Here is an 11,879-nt window from a genome sequence, read left to right as displayed (position 1 = left end):
AGAGTCAGCAATGCTCATGGAATCTTCAGATTGCCATAAAAGGTAGAAGCTAATATTAAATAAATCTCACTTTTATTTTTTTACTACAAGTGATTTCCATTCAAATCTAATTTCTGAATCGTAACTATGTTAGTTTATATTCAGATTGAAGTTGAGTGTTCTAGTTAAATTGTACTCTTGTATGATGTAGATTGTGTTATAAATTATAATTCATAGAGAGATCTCTAGTGTTCCATGGGGCCAGCTTAATTTGAATCTTCACATCATTGTGTGTTTAATTATCCTTATTTATGTATTTTCATGTAAATCAGCTTCTATAATTGTGTATCAAAAAGCAGTCTACTTTTACGTGTAAGGATTCAACTCTGCTATTTTCATCTTTTAAATAATAGCTTAAGTATTATTAAATAATCTTTTAAATAAGTGTACAGAGCAAGGCTACAATAAGAAGACCCTTCTTAGACAAATTTTTAACAGCTGTAGTACCATTTATTGTACCTGGTAGAAGCTTTTAAAGTTTGGTGGTGGTTTTTTTTTTATTCTAGACAGCCATTCATTAATAGGAAAATGTAAAGGTAAAATGAATTTCAAGTTGTTTGTTAGGTTTACTAACAGGAATCTCTATCTTTCCTTGTTCTAGTTCAAGCTCAAATGCATTTAGTCTGATGATTGCAAACTCTGAACACAATCAGTCTAGCAGTGGATGCAGGTAAATTAATGCGCATATATTTTCAGTTATTTGCATGTATGTAATGCTCAGTGGTGAAAATTTAGTGTTGTGTTTTGGGGTTTTTCTGTTTTGGCTAAGCCTGAAGGAGTACACAAGAAATCCTATCTTTGATTCTCTTCTCCATAATCAGTGGCATGTCCTATTAACCACTTGGTTGAATTAGAGCTTTTTGTTGCCGTTCCATGCAAATTGTGCGATAACCTTTCAAGTCATTTTACTTTGTTTTGATAGCTTAACTCTGTAAATTTACTTTTGTGGTTCACTTTGAATACTGCTTCAGCTCTAGTGGTTTTCTTGAAGCTTTTCTTTGAATTTTCTGCTCTTCAGAATTAGTTTGAAGCCCTTGCTTGGGGACAACCAAGTAGTGTTAACATCAGAATTCACCCATTGAGTTAGATGTGTTCTGATGCCCAGCAGCCATATCATCTGCCTCTCCTGTGTTCCGCTCGCCAGGACTCAAGCCTCAAGTCTGTAAGGATAAATCAGCATCAGCTGCAGGAATCCTTCTGTATGAACTTTCCTTCTTGATCCTGATAGCATTGAGAAACCCGGTGGCATTGAAGGTTCAAATCTGGACACTTCCGAGTGCCCTACTATACTTTTTGGTTGTTTTTTTTTTTTTTGAAGTCAGCTTCTGATCAGAATACCAAAACCCAATCCTGAGCAGATCAAGGATCGCGTACTGATTTTAAGGCCTCTGTCTACTTGTACCTACCTGAAAGTGTTGCTACCTGATGCAGTTCCTAGTGAAGTGGTAAATTAAAATAACCCTATCGCACCATTTAGTGCTTGATGAACTTATTTTCTGTGTCTGCCTTTCAGGCACCTGGAGATCTTCGCCATGCTGTATTTTTCAATTGGAACTTGTGTTCCGGAGTTCACATTCCTTAGTGTGAAAGACAGTGAACCAAAGGCAATTCTTAGTCTTCCTTTCCTGTTGATTCAATTTTCTTCACTGCAGGATTTTTGTGAGGTTACTCTACTACTGTTTTTCTGATACCTCTTTGTTTTAAATTTTATTAATAGCGCTCTGCTCAGAAAAAAACAGGAACCCAGATGGTGCAGTGTTTTCCCCAGCTGTCAGGCACAGTGCTAGAGGATTACAGAGCAGAATCCAATCATCTTTTGAGAATGGGAGACTGAGGTTATCTAGAGAATGATCATTAAAGAGAAGACTAACAGAGGCTGATAAGCTGTAGGTTTAGTCTTTGATTCAAAGACTGCTGGACTTTGGATTCAATATCAGCCCTAATTGACTACTTAGTTTAATGCCTGTAGGTACCTTTCCAGTTCACTGTCCGCATAAAGCGAAATGGAAAGATCCTGTCTTTACAGAACTTGCTTAGTGTGCCCTCTGCAGTCACGCCTTTCCTATGATTGGCTACTGTGCCTGACGCTACTGGTCTTGGAAAAACATTTCTGAGTTATGTAACTTATTTTCCAGGAAGCTCTGTCTTCTGTACTTGCTGCTGTAGGCTAATTTGGAAAGGTTTCTTTTGTTGCAGAGGACTCTGACTGCTTTCGTGAATCGCACCGAGTACAAACCTAGCAGTATGCTCAGTTGTTTCATAATCTTTTCCCTCTCTCTTCTTCCCTGCTGCCAGCGTAGAGGGTTCTTCTGCTAACAAGGACCTGTTTGATTGCATCAGTCCAAACTGTCAAGCCATGTTGTAGATGAGATTTTAATATACAGCATGAACATAATGTTCCCCAAGGGGGTCCTATACCCTTTTGTCTTATCCCTTGCCATTATTCCTCAGTATAAAATGACCACTGATTAAGGGAATGCTGTGTTTCTCATAGTACTTGCAAAGTGAGCAAGAACAATGTGCATTCTCTAGTACAAGCCAGCTTTATCACCTTCCAAGCATTTTTGTTGAAATACACCTGTCAGATGATTGATTGACCTGAAGAACTTTGCAAACTTCCCAGGAAAGTGTTCAGGAGTCCTCTTGAATTACCTGGAGGCTGACGCCACCCGACTGAGTACTTCAGACAGGGTGGTGCAGTTGCCAAGACTAGTGTTTCTACAGCAGTTCTTAGGGTAACTTAGACACTACCAGCCATGGCAGTCAGGTATCAGGACCTTCCTTTTGATGGGAAAGACTTTACTTCCAGGAAGGTTTAAGAAAAGCTCTAGAATCCTCTTGATTATTGTGACTGCTTAGCTTTTAAATTCTACTCCAATGAGAAAGACAAGGTGATTTTGCATTTTAACTGCTTTAACTGCCACCCATTTTTGTCATCCTCCCCCTCCCTTCTCTTACCTCTCTTTCTGTTTTTGATTTTGTCAGCACCTCTTAATAATGGGGAGAGAGATCAGGAACTGCAAAGGAAGGCAGTAATTTTCTGACGTTGGCAGAAATCTCTGATAATCTCTGTAGTTTGACCTCCTGCACTGAGACAGCACTTCTGAACATGCACCTGAGAAATGTGAATGCAATTTCTGTCTCAGCCTCCTCTGATTCTTTACCCTACATATTTAGTCAAGTTTCCTTATTTAATGTGTTGCCATGCTTAACTGGGATACATTGTTCCAAGGGTTTCTCCGTTTGCTTTGTTAACTTGATGCTCTCCCACTGCCATTCCCTTTTCAGGGACCTTTCTTATGAGAACCTGCTCGAACAGGAGGTGAAGACTTGAATGGACCTCCTGCTTCTCTTCTTTGAAGTCCATGAACATTTCTATGAGCTTGAACTAAGGACAATACCACTATAAAGGGAGGAGGAGGGAGACTGTGGCAGAAAAAAAAAAATAAAATTCTCTGGTGCTTGGGTATATGTATTGTTGCACATAGAGTATGTTTTATAATAAGACTTCAGGTGGTGGTAAATCTTTCATTTAAAATTATTCTAGCTAATTTAACCATTATTGTGAGTTCTGAATGTTGATACTAAATACTGGAAAAGTTAATGTGGATACCTGTATGAATTTAGATACGTGACAAGCATCAGTGTATTTTGGCTTTTATGAGGATGATGTGTCACTTCAGGCATTCAAGTGACATTTTATTTTTTTCTGTTTCATCTTACAGTAGTGAGCAGTCCACTAAAGCTAAAACACAAAAGGAATTGCTGAAAACATTACAAGAGCTCAAAGCTCACCTTCCTTCTGAAAAGAGAATTAAAGGCAAATCTAGCGTCCTAACAACATTGAAATATGCGCTGAAAAGCATTAAACAAGTTAAAGGTAAGCAAGTATAATGCTACCTAGAAATTGCAAACCTGGATAAAGTCAAGCTTTTAAAATAAGAGTTTAAATGTGCTGGTCTGTGTAAAGCTAAGTGTGTTATCTTTGAGAACCTCTCTAAACAGATGTTTTCATGGTGTTCTGTTTGTTGGCTCTAACTTTTGTTCCTCCAGGAGTTAAAGCAGATGCTTGATGTTTTACCGATATTTTGTTGAGTTAGGAAATTAATTTGAAAACAACTTACAATTTCATACTATTTGAATTCTCAAATAGAACAAAATATATGATCGTGCACATATGGGTCTCTTAAGATGAGTAAATTTATTTTGGTTACTTATGAGGAAGCTCTACCAAGGGAAGATGATTTGGAGTAGAACCTAGATTTCTCAACTGCCCATTCTGTGCTTATGCCAAAAGGAGTTTTGGCCATTTACTGCTTCCAGGCTGGATGTTTATTGATGAGATCTTAAATTCTGAATACAAGTGTTTATTGTTCTCATGTAGCCAATGAGGAATATTACCAATTGTTGATGATTAATGAATCCCAGCCTGCTGGACTCAATGTGTCATCTTACACGGTGGAAGAAGTTGAGACTATAACCTCAGAATACATCATGAAAAATGCGGTGAGTATGGTGAGCCAAGACTACAGTGTGTATTGAAAGTGTATTCTAGAACCGGAATTCTCAGGCATGCCTCCTTTTTACAAGGGAAGAGCTGTTAGCTAGGCCAGTAAGCTGTAGAAGCTGGCTTTTGCCTTCCAGGGGATGTTGAGTAGAAACTGAGCATTTGCAGGCTTTGCCAATAGCACCTTGATCTAAACCTTTTCATCTGTCAGTTACATGAGAAATAAGAAGTCTGAATGTTGTGGTCCTCTGAATTGTACCTCGTGCTTAGAGGTGATGGTGTGACATACCTCATCATCTGTGTGGTATAATGCACCGAGACATCATTCACTGAAATTTTTAGAACATCTGCCAAAGTTGGAGAGTAACTCTGAATTTTAGACAAGGCACACTGTTAATCATTTCAGCTTATCCTTATCAGTAGGGGTTATTCAATTTTTCAGCAGTTTGTAGAGTGACTAAAAAGTGATGAAAGTGTTGGCATCACTCTGTGGTGTCCTCTTCTGTGGTGTTTGTCTAGTCTTTGCAGCTGGTATAGGCTGAGTGATCCAGCGATACTGTGTCTTTTCTTCTAGATAAGAATAGCTATGATGATCATAGCTATGATTTTTTTTTTTTTTTGCAGTAAAATGGTAGCCTGATTATTTTTCAGTTACTATTTATTTTCCATATTCCCAGTGTTTTGGGCATATATTATGGAGACTTCAAAACATAATCACATCTAAAGTTATCAGATTATCTCCCGCTATTTTTTTTCCCCCCCTAAAACCTCTGTCTGAATGTTTGGAGTTCTGAAATCAGTAAAGTAATGGCATGATGGGGGATGTACCTTAGCTTGAAGTAGGTGGGTTTTATTGTATCTGTGAATAGTAGAAGTTGCCCATGAGGTAGAATTAATGGGAAGTCTGGAGTACAGCTGAGAACTTCAGCCAAATATCATAAACATAGTTCAATTAATCTGAAGCATTTGATGTTGTGAAAGCAGTGCTCTGACGACAGCTCTTAAGTTTGTGTATAGCGTTAGCGGATAGAGCACTAAAGGTTGTGACGCAGGCAGCTATTCTGTGTCGAGAAGAAAAACAATGTGAAAGGATGCAAGTGGAGTGCGTGTGTGGTTGTGTGGGACTTTTTTCCTCTGTCCATTCATTATTTAACCAAGTCGTTTAAAATTTCAGGCAATGATGTTTAGGGCTTGTAACCCAGTAAAAAGCTAGTGTGTTATTCTTACTGCGTAGTTCAAAAAGTGTACTGTCTGTGTCTACTTCATAAGCAGATTAATTTTATTTTAATGATCCCTACCCAGATGCGTTTTAACACTATTTCCTTGATTTTTATCTTGAACTTATTAATGTTTTGTATCTTACGTGTTTTTCCAAGAAATATGTACTGGATTGAAGAGGAATGTCTTAAATTGTCTAAATAATTTGAGATTTTTGCTTTTTAGGATATGTTTGCTGTAGCTGTTTCTTTGACCACTGGGAAAATTTTGTACATCTCTGATCAAGCTGCTTCTATTCTCCGCTGTAAGAGGGGTTATTTTAAAAATGCCAAATTTGTGGAGTTCTTGGCACCTCAGGATGTCAGTGTGTTCTATACTTCTACTACCCCGTACAGATTACCATCGTGGAATATTTGCAATAGAGCTGGTGAGTGGCTGCAACAGCCAGTATCTCTCTGACCTTCTTTCAGTCATGCAAATGCAAATACTTGAACTGATTTTTAATATCCTTCCATCCTTCTCCATCACTTTTTGAGGATATAACACAGTTGCATTATTAGAACATCTCTGAACAATCCTATACTAACACTTCTATAAAACAGCAGTCTGTAGGCTAAAATTCTTCTGAATGTCATTGGTTTTTGGTTCTTGTGCTCCTTGCATCCAAATGATGAATGAAAACAAAGCAGGTATTCATCCTGAATAGTGGATGTGCTTTCCACTCTTGCTAGCAATCAAATGACCACAGCTTTTCTTTAAAATTTCTTTTTTTGGATGTAATGGGAATAATAAAGGGCTTGTTGTGACAGGACAAGGGGTGATGGTTTTAAACTAAAAGAGGAAGATTTAGATTAGATATAAGGAAGGATTTTTTATAATGAGGGTGGTGAAACACTGGCACAGGTTGCCTAAGGAGGTGGTAGAAGCCTCATCCCTGGAGACATTCCAGGTCAGGTTGGATGAGGCTCTGAGCAACCTGCTCTAGTTAATGTCCCTGCTCACTGCATGGGGGTTGGACTAGATGACCTTTGAAGGTCCCTTCTCAACCCAAACTGTCCTGTGATTCTATAATATTCTGCCTCCTTCCTTCTACAGTGGTTATAATTTGGATACTGAACACCTTGAGTATACTGTAGCAAGAAGTACTTCAGCTACCATCACTGGGCATTCACCACGTGTAACCACATCTCTGTGGTAGAAATACTATGTTAGGCATGCTGATGGGGAAGGATTGGGGGTCTTGAGGCACTTCATGTTTGTTTGTGGGAGGATTGTTTTACTAGTGTAGCTACAGCTGTTAGGAATTGAGAAATAGCTGTCAACTATCTTGACCAAACACTTGAAATTCAAGGTCTGCTCTAAATTCCAATCCATTGTATACTAAGTCTATAAGTCAGTGTGAACCATGTTTAATCTGGAAGAAAAAAAAAATTAGCAGTAAATACATACTAAATGTTTGCCTGGAAACATCTGCTTGTGGCTACTCTGGGGAAAAAAAGGGAAGTAGACTTAAAAGGTGAGAGGAAGCCTTTGTGGAAAATATCTTTTTTGGTGGGAAGTTGGAGTGGGGGTGGTAAGCGGATCTGATCTAGCTTTTCTGTTTGCCTTTCTACGCAAACAGACAAACTTTAGGGTCCCACATAATCAAATGTTTTTGCTCAGCACTATAAAATGCAGTGGAAAAGCTGGTAAGAGTAAACAGTGCAAACTAAAGAACTGTTTAGATATGTTGCTGGCAAAAGGCTTAATAAGCAAGCAGCTGTAATTCACACACCAGCCTCAGAATCTGAGCAGTATGCAGATTTGGTTACTTACGAAGCACACTGTTTAGCAAATACACTTGGAGACTTCAGGAAACATAAACTTTTGAAAGAATTCTGCCCTTATCTATCACTTAAGGAAAAAGTCTTATTTTAAATACTATAATCGTGTAGTAATCTGTAACTTGTTATGAAATCTGTTTGATATTTCTAGAGTCTTCCACCCAAGATTGCATGGAAGAGAAATCTTTCTTCTGCCGCATCAGGTAAGCAACAAGGCTGTAAAGCGTAGTGTGAGATTATGAAACCACGTGTTACAGAAGTAACTTATGGCGTGTGTCTTTTCCATAATGTGAGCATAAGGCAAAAACATGGACATGTTCTCTAGTTGGTTAATTCCTAGAAGCTACAGAGAAGACTGCAAAGTGATTTCAGGAAGTTGCTTCTTAAAAGTTAATCAGTGTGAATATTGACCTTTGCACCATAACGGAAGCTGATACGGTGTCTTCTGCTGCTGTTCACGTCAGCTGAACTGTTCTGGTCAGCACCTGCCACAGAGTCTCTTTCATTCTAGAAGACTAATGTCTAGTCTTAAGTTACCTTCCTGTATCTTTCACCTGAGATAAATTTGACTTTTGCGGTTACTAGATGACACTGTTTGGTTTTGCTTTTCCTTCTTTTCCTGTCCCCATGCCCTGTAGTTGCTTTTATTTAGGAAATGCTGGCAACTTACTCCATGTTCTTTCTTGTGCAATTTGATTTCCTGTTGCTTATTGCCTCTCTAGTAGCATTTCCAAAACAAAAATTTTGGATCCTATTACTTAATTACTTCTGGAGTAAAGAAATACTTATCATTAAGGTATGAGTAAGCTTTAAACAAATTAGAGATAGTGCACGGCTCCAGAGCATTGGACTGGACGTAAAAGTACTGCTGTTGGTGTTGTAGACTTTTTTTTTTGTCCCAACTAACAGGGGTTCCAAAAGCTTTAGTTTTATAAAGCTGTGCTGTTATAAACTTATTGCAGCTAAAATTTTTTTTGGTTGCTGTGTAAATGGTTGTTACTTTCATTACTATGTTTTGGATTCTCATTGAGTAAACAAGTATTATTATAAGTAAGAATTTCTGAGTCATCATTCTTTTTAGATTGGGATAAATATTGAGTAAAAGAAGGTCTTTATGTTAACTGAGGGGACACAGCAGTCTTCATAACATACAGCTATGAATATCACAGGTTAAGTTACTTTGTTCATCCAGTAACCTTAATCTATCACAGCAGGTGGGTTTTTATTTTTCCATCAAAATTGTATGTAAAGGAATTGTGAATCTCTTTATTTCAGGCAGTAGAGGACAATGTAGTCTTTATTACAGGTGGTATACAAAGGGTGCCATCAGAAGTAGGTTCTCTTCTACCGAAAAAAACCGCACCTTTCTGAAATCTTTAAGTGCTTGGGTGCTATTTCAGGAGCTATCATGCCATCCTTGACATGAGGAAATGCCAATAGATACCTCTTGTTTAGCATAAGATGCATCTGTCAAACTGATTAACTCTGTTTTAATTATTAGTGCAGGAAAGGAGCGTGAAAATGAGATTTGCTATCACCCATTTCGGATGACTCCTTACCTTATCAAAGTGCAAGATCCAGAAATAGCAGAGGACCAGCTTTGCTGTGTGTTGCTTGCGGAAAAAGTCCACTCTGGTTATGAAGGTAATCCTTTGAATGCCCGAAGGCTGGCTTGGTTTCCTGAAAGTGAGAACTAGTCTACCTTCGGCTGCAGGAGTTGCCACGCAGTGTGGCACAACTCCATTGTGGCCTAAAAGAGCCAACTGCATGAGTTACTGTCAGCAATCTCAAGTTTTATTAGTGGAGGATATTTGTTCTGTCCTCTGCTGAGAGGCTGAGAGCTGCCAAGCTGCTCTCCTGTACGCTCTTAGACTTTTAGACTTTACTCAGCATTTAATAGAAATGTGTAGCTTGAAGTACTTTATGCAAAAAGCCTTCATTTGTTAACTTGCTTTTATTTTTCTCTCAGCACCCAGAATTCCTCCTGACAAAAGGATTTTTACAACTACGCACACACCAACCTGTTTGTTCCAGGATGTTGATGAAAGGTAACTGACAAAAAATACTTTTTGAATTTACTGATAAACAATCTATCTGACATATGTATCTAATATCTGGTATTTTTAGGATTTAATTAAAAGATGTCTGTGTGGGGTTAAAAAATTATGTGACTGCCCAAGAAAAGTGCATTTCCCAATATTCTCAAAGCAAGAAACACATTACTCTGTGGTATTTAAGTGGTGTTCTTTCCATTTGGGACAAATCTGGAAAAGAATGGAAGATACTCCTTCAGAGTTAGGAGTGTGAGGAAGGGATGATAATCTCCACAAACTTTTAAGGACAGGGATGCACTTTAGAATAATGTAGTGTTTTGAAGACATGACTTGACTCACTTGTTTGAGTTCAAAACACAGGTTACCTTCTCCCTTTCTTTCTCTTCCTCTTTCCTTGTTTTAATCAATGTTTCTTCATGATGGTCTCTGTGCTCTATGGGATTTTATTCTGATTTTTTTTTTTCACCTTAATGAAAGCTAAGTTGGCTGCACTAGTAGCATCTGACTTCTGAGGTTCTCTCTCCCTTTTGTTTGTAAACATTCTAAGAATACTCAAATTTTCTTTGTAGATCTAGATGGGGAGAATGTCTGCAGACAAAATAGCAGTAAAATGGACAATTTTGGCTTTCTGTGGTATCTATTGGGTGGGAATCTTCTTGTTTCTGAAGAAATATGCTGTTCTTGGCAAAATCTTTAACTGCAGCAGAAGAGAGAGGGATTGGGGAAAGGAGGTTACTGGGAAGTTTGGCTGAGCTGAAGTCAATAAGGTAAAAATTACTTTTGAGACAATTTATCTGCAGAGAAGTCAGGCACGTCAGCATTGCTGCAGCGCACGTGTTCTTTATTAGATGAGAATTGCAAATGGTAGCTTGGGTATTACTGTCGAAGATGACGATGGCTAATCACTGAGGATACTCTTGCACTTCAAGGTACTCTATTTTTGGCTAACTTGTGCAGGATTGTGGCTTAGCATGGAGAGATCCTGCAGGATAGAAGACCATGTAATGCTGGCAAACTGTTTTTCCATGGTATGGTTTATACAGTCTCTCTAAGCAGCATAAGTTGACAAAAGAGCTACTTGGTCCAGTATAGTTCTGTCCTCTTCACAGATTTTTCTCTCTCCTCATTCCCACACATGCTCCAAACCATCTGCAGGCTGGGTTTATATTTTCAAACAGGCTAATGGCACAATGTGGAGCTTCAGTTCCTCCATGCACCCCCAGCTCATTAATTTCTAGTAGTTACTTGAAGTGGCAAGATCACTGAATGGAGAGCTATGCCCTTTTTCCTGGGCTTGGGTGGTGTGGGTAGAGTAAAACCGCTCTCCATGGCTACTGAGGGAGTTTCTTTCCTGTTAGTCTGCTGTTACTGCTTATTCTCAAATGCCAGTTTTGAACACTCGCAGTGAGGGTTGATTATATCTTGGTCTGATATTAGGACTTTGCCTCATTTACTTCTTTTCGTGCAGTCTCTGTGGTTGATTTTGCTTTGAATTATTTAACTCCTGAGAGCATTGGCAGCCAGATAAATTTTTACCAAGATATGCGTATGCAGTTTATTAGCTCTCTGGGGTTAGGTGGAATACACAACGCAACAGATTCTTAAAGATAGCAGAGTCTAATATGTAAAAATATACAACTGAACACCTGCTGTCAAGTGAGAATTATTCATGATGTAACACTGAACCTGTTGCCTGACTTGCATAAAATAAAGTTAATTCTGTAATTGGTACATGTTCATGGGTTGGAAAAATGCTTATTTATCCTAACTCTGCAAGTGGATCTCTGCACAGAATATGTTAAGTAAAAATAATTATTTTCCTGAAATTAAATGGATCATTCCTGTATATGTTTGTCTTTGAAATGTCATTTGATACTTGATGTGTATGATGGGTGTAAGGAGTTCTGTGGAGTTCACAGTGAAGTGATCTTAGAAAATGAATTTAAAGCAGTTTTGTATTTAACTTGCAGTAAGAATATAAAGAGACTCCTTATGCACGTTGCTTCAACACTTTAAATCTCACTTTGTAAAATGCAAACTAAACTTGCTGCGCTCCTCATCAGCCGTTCTTATGCCGTATGTGCATTTGCATTCATAAAATGAGTTTATTAACTTAACTGAATTATTTTGAATTATTTGTTATGAGGAAGCATAGTGCTAATAACACTGAGGTGCTGCCTCTAGCAGACAGTAAATGAAGTCTTCTCATCTACAGCATGAAGCATCCGCAGGGCATCT

General features: G+C 38.3%; 1 protein-coding gene across 1 annotated transcript in view; it reads left to right on the top strand.

Moving 5' to 3' along the window:
- Positions 1–11,879, top strand: part of PER2 (period circadian clock 2) — a 27,520-nt gene that overhangs the window by 462 nt on the left and 15,179 nt on the right. The window contains exons 2-9 of the mRNA XM_010141940.1: positions 1–42; positions 641–709; positions 3,765–3,919; positions 4,424–4,545; positions 5,990–6,191; positions 7,739–7,790; positions 9,089–9,231; positions 9,557–9,635. Of these exons, the coding sequence (XP_010140242.1) occupies positions 1–42; positions 641–709; positions 3,765–3,919; positions 4,424–4,545; positions 5,990–6,191; positions 7,739–7,790; positions 9,089–9,231; positions 9,557–9,635 (864 nt within the window). The remainder of the gene's footprint in view (positions 43–640; positions 710–3,764; positions 3,920–4,423; positions 4,546–5,989; positions 6,192–7,738; positions 7,791–9,088; positions 9,232–9,556; positions 9,636–11,879) is intronic.

This window comes from Buceros rhinoceros, unplaced genomic scaffold, assembly GCF_000710305.1.
Source record: "Buceros rhinoceros silvestris isolate BGI_N320 unplaced genomic scaffold, ASM71030v1 scaffold14488, whole genome shotgun sequence".
Classification (NCBI taxonomy): Eukaryota; Metazoa; Chordata; class Aves; order Bucerotiformes; family Bucerotidae; genus Buceros; species Buceros rhinoceros.
The sequence above is the reverse complement of the archived record's forward strand: the minus strand, read 5'-3'. Positions and strand labels throughout refer to the sequence as shown.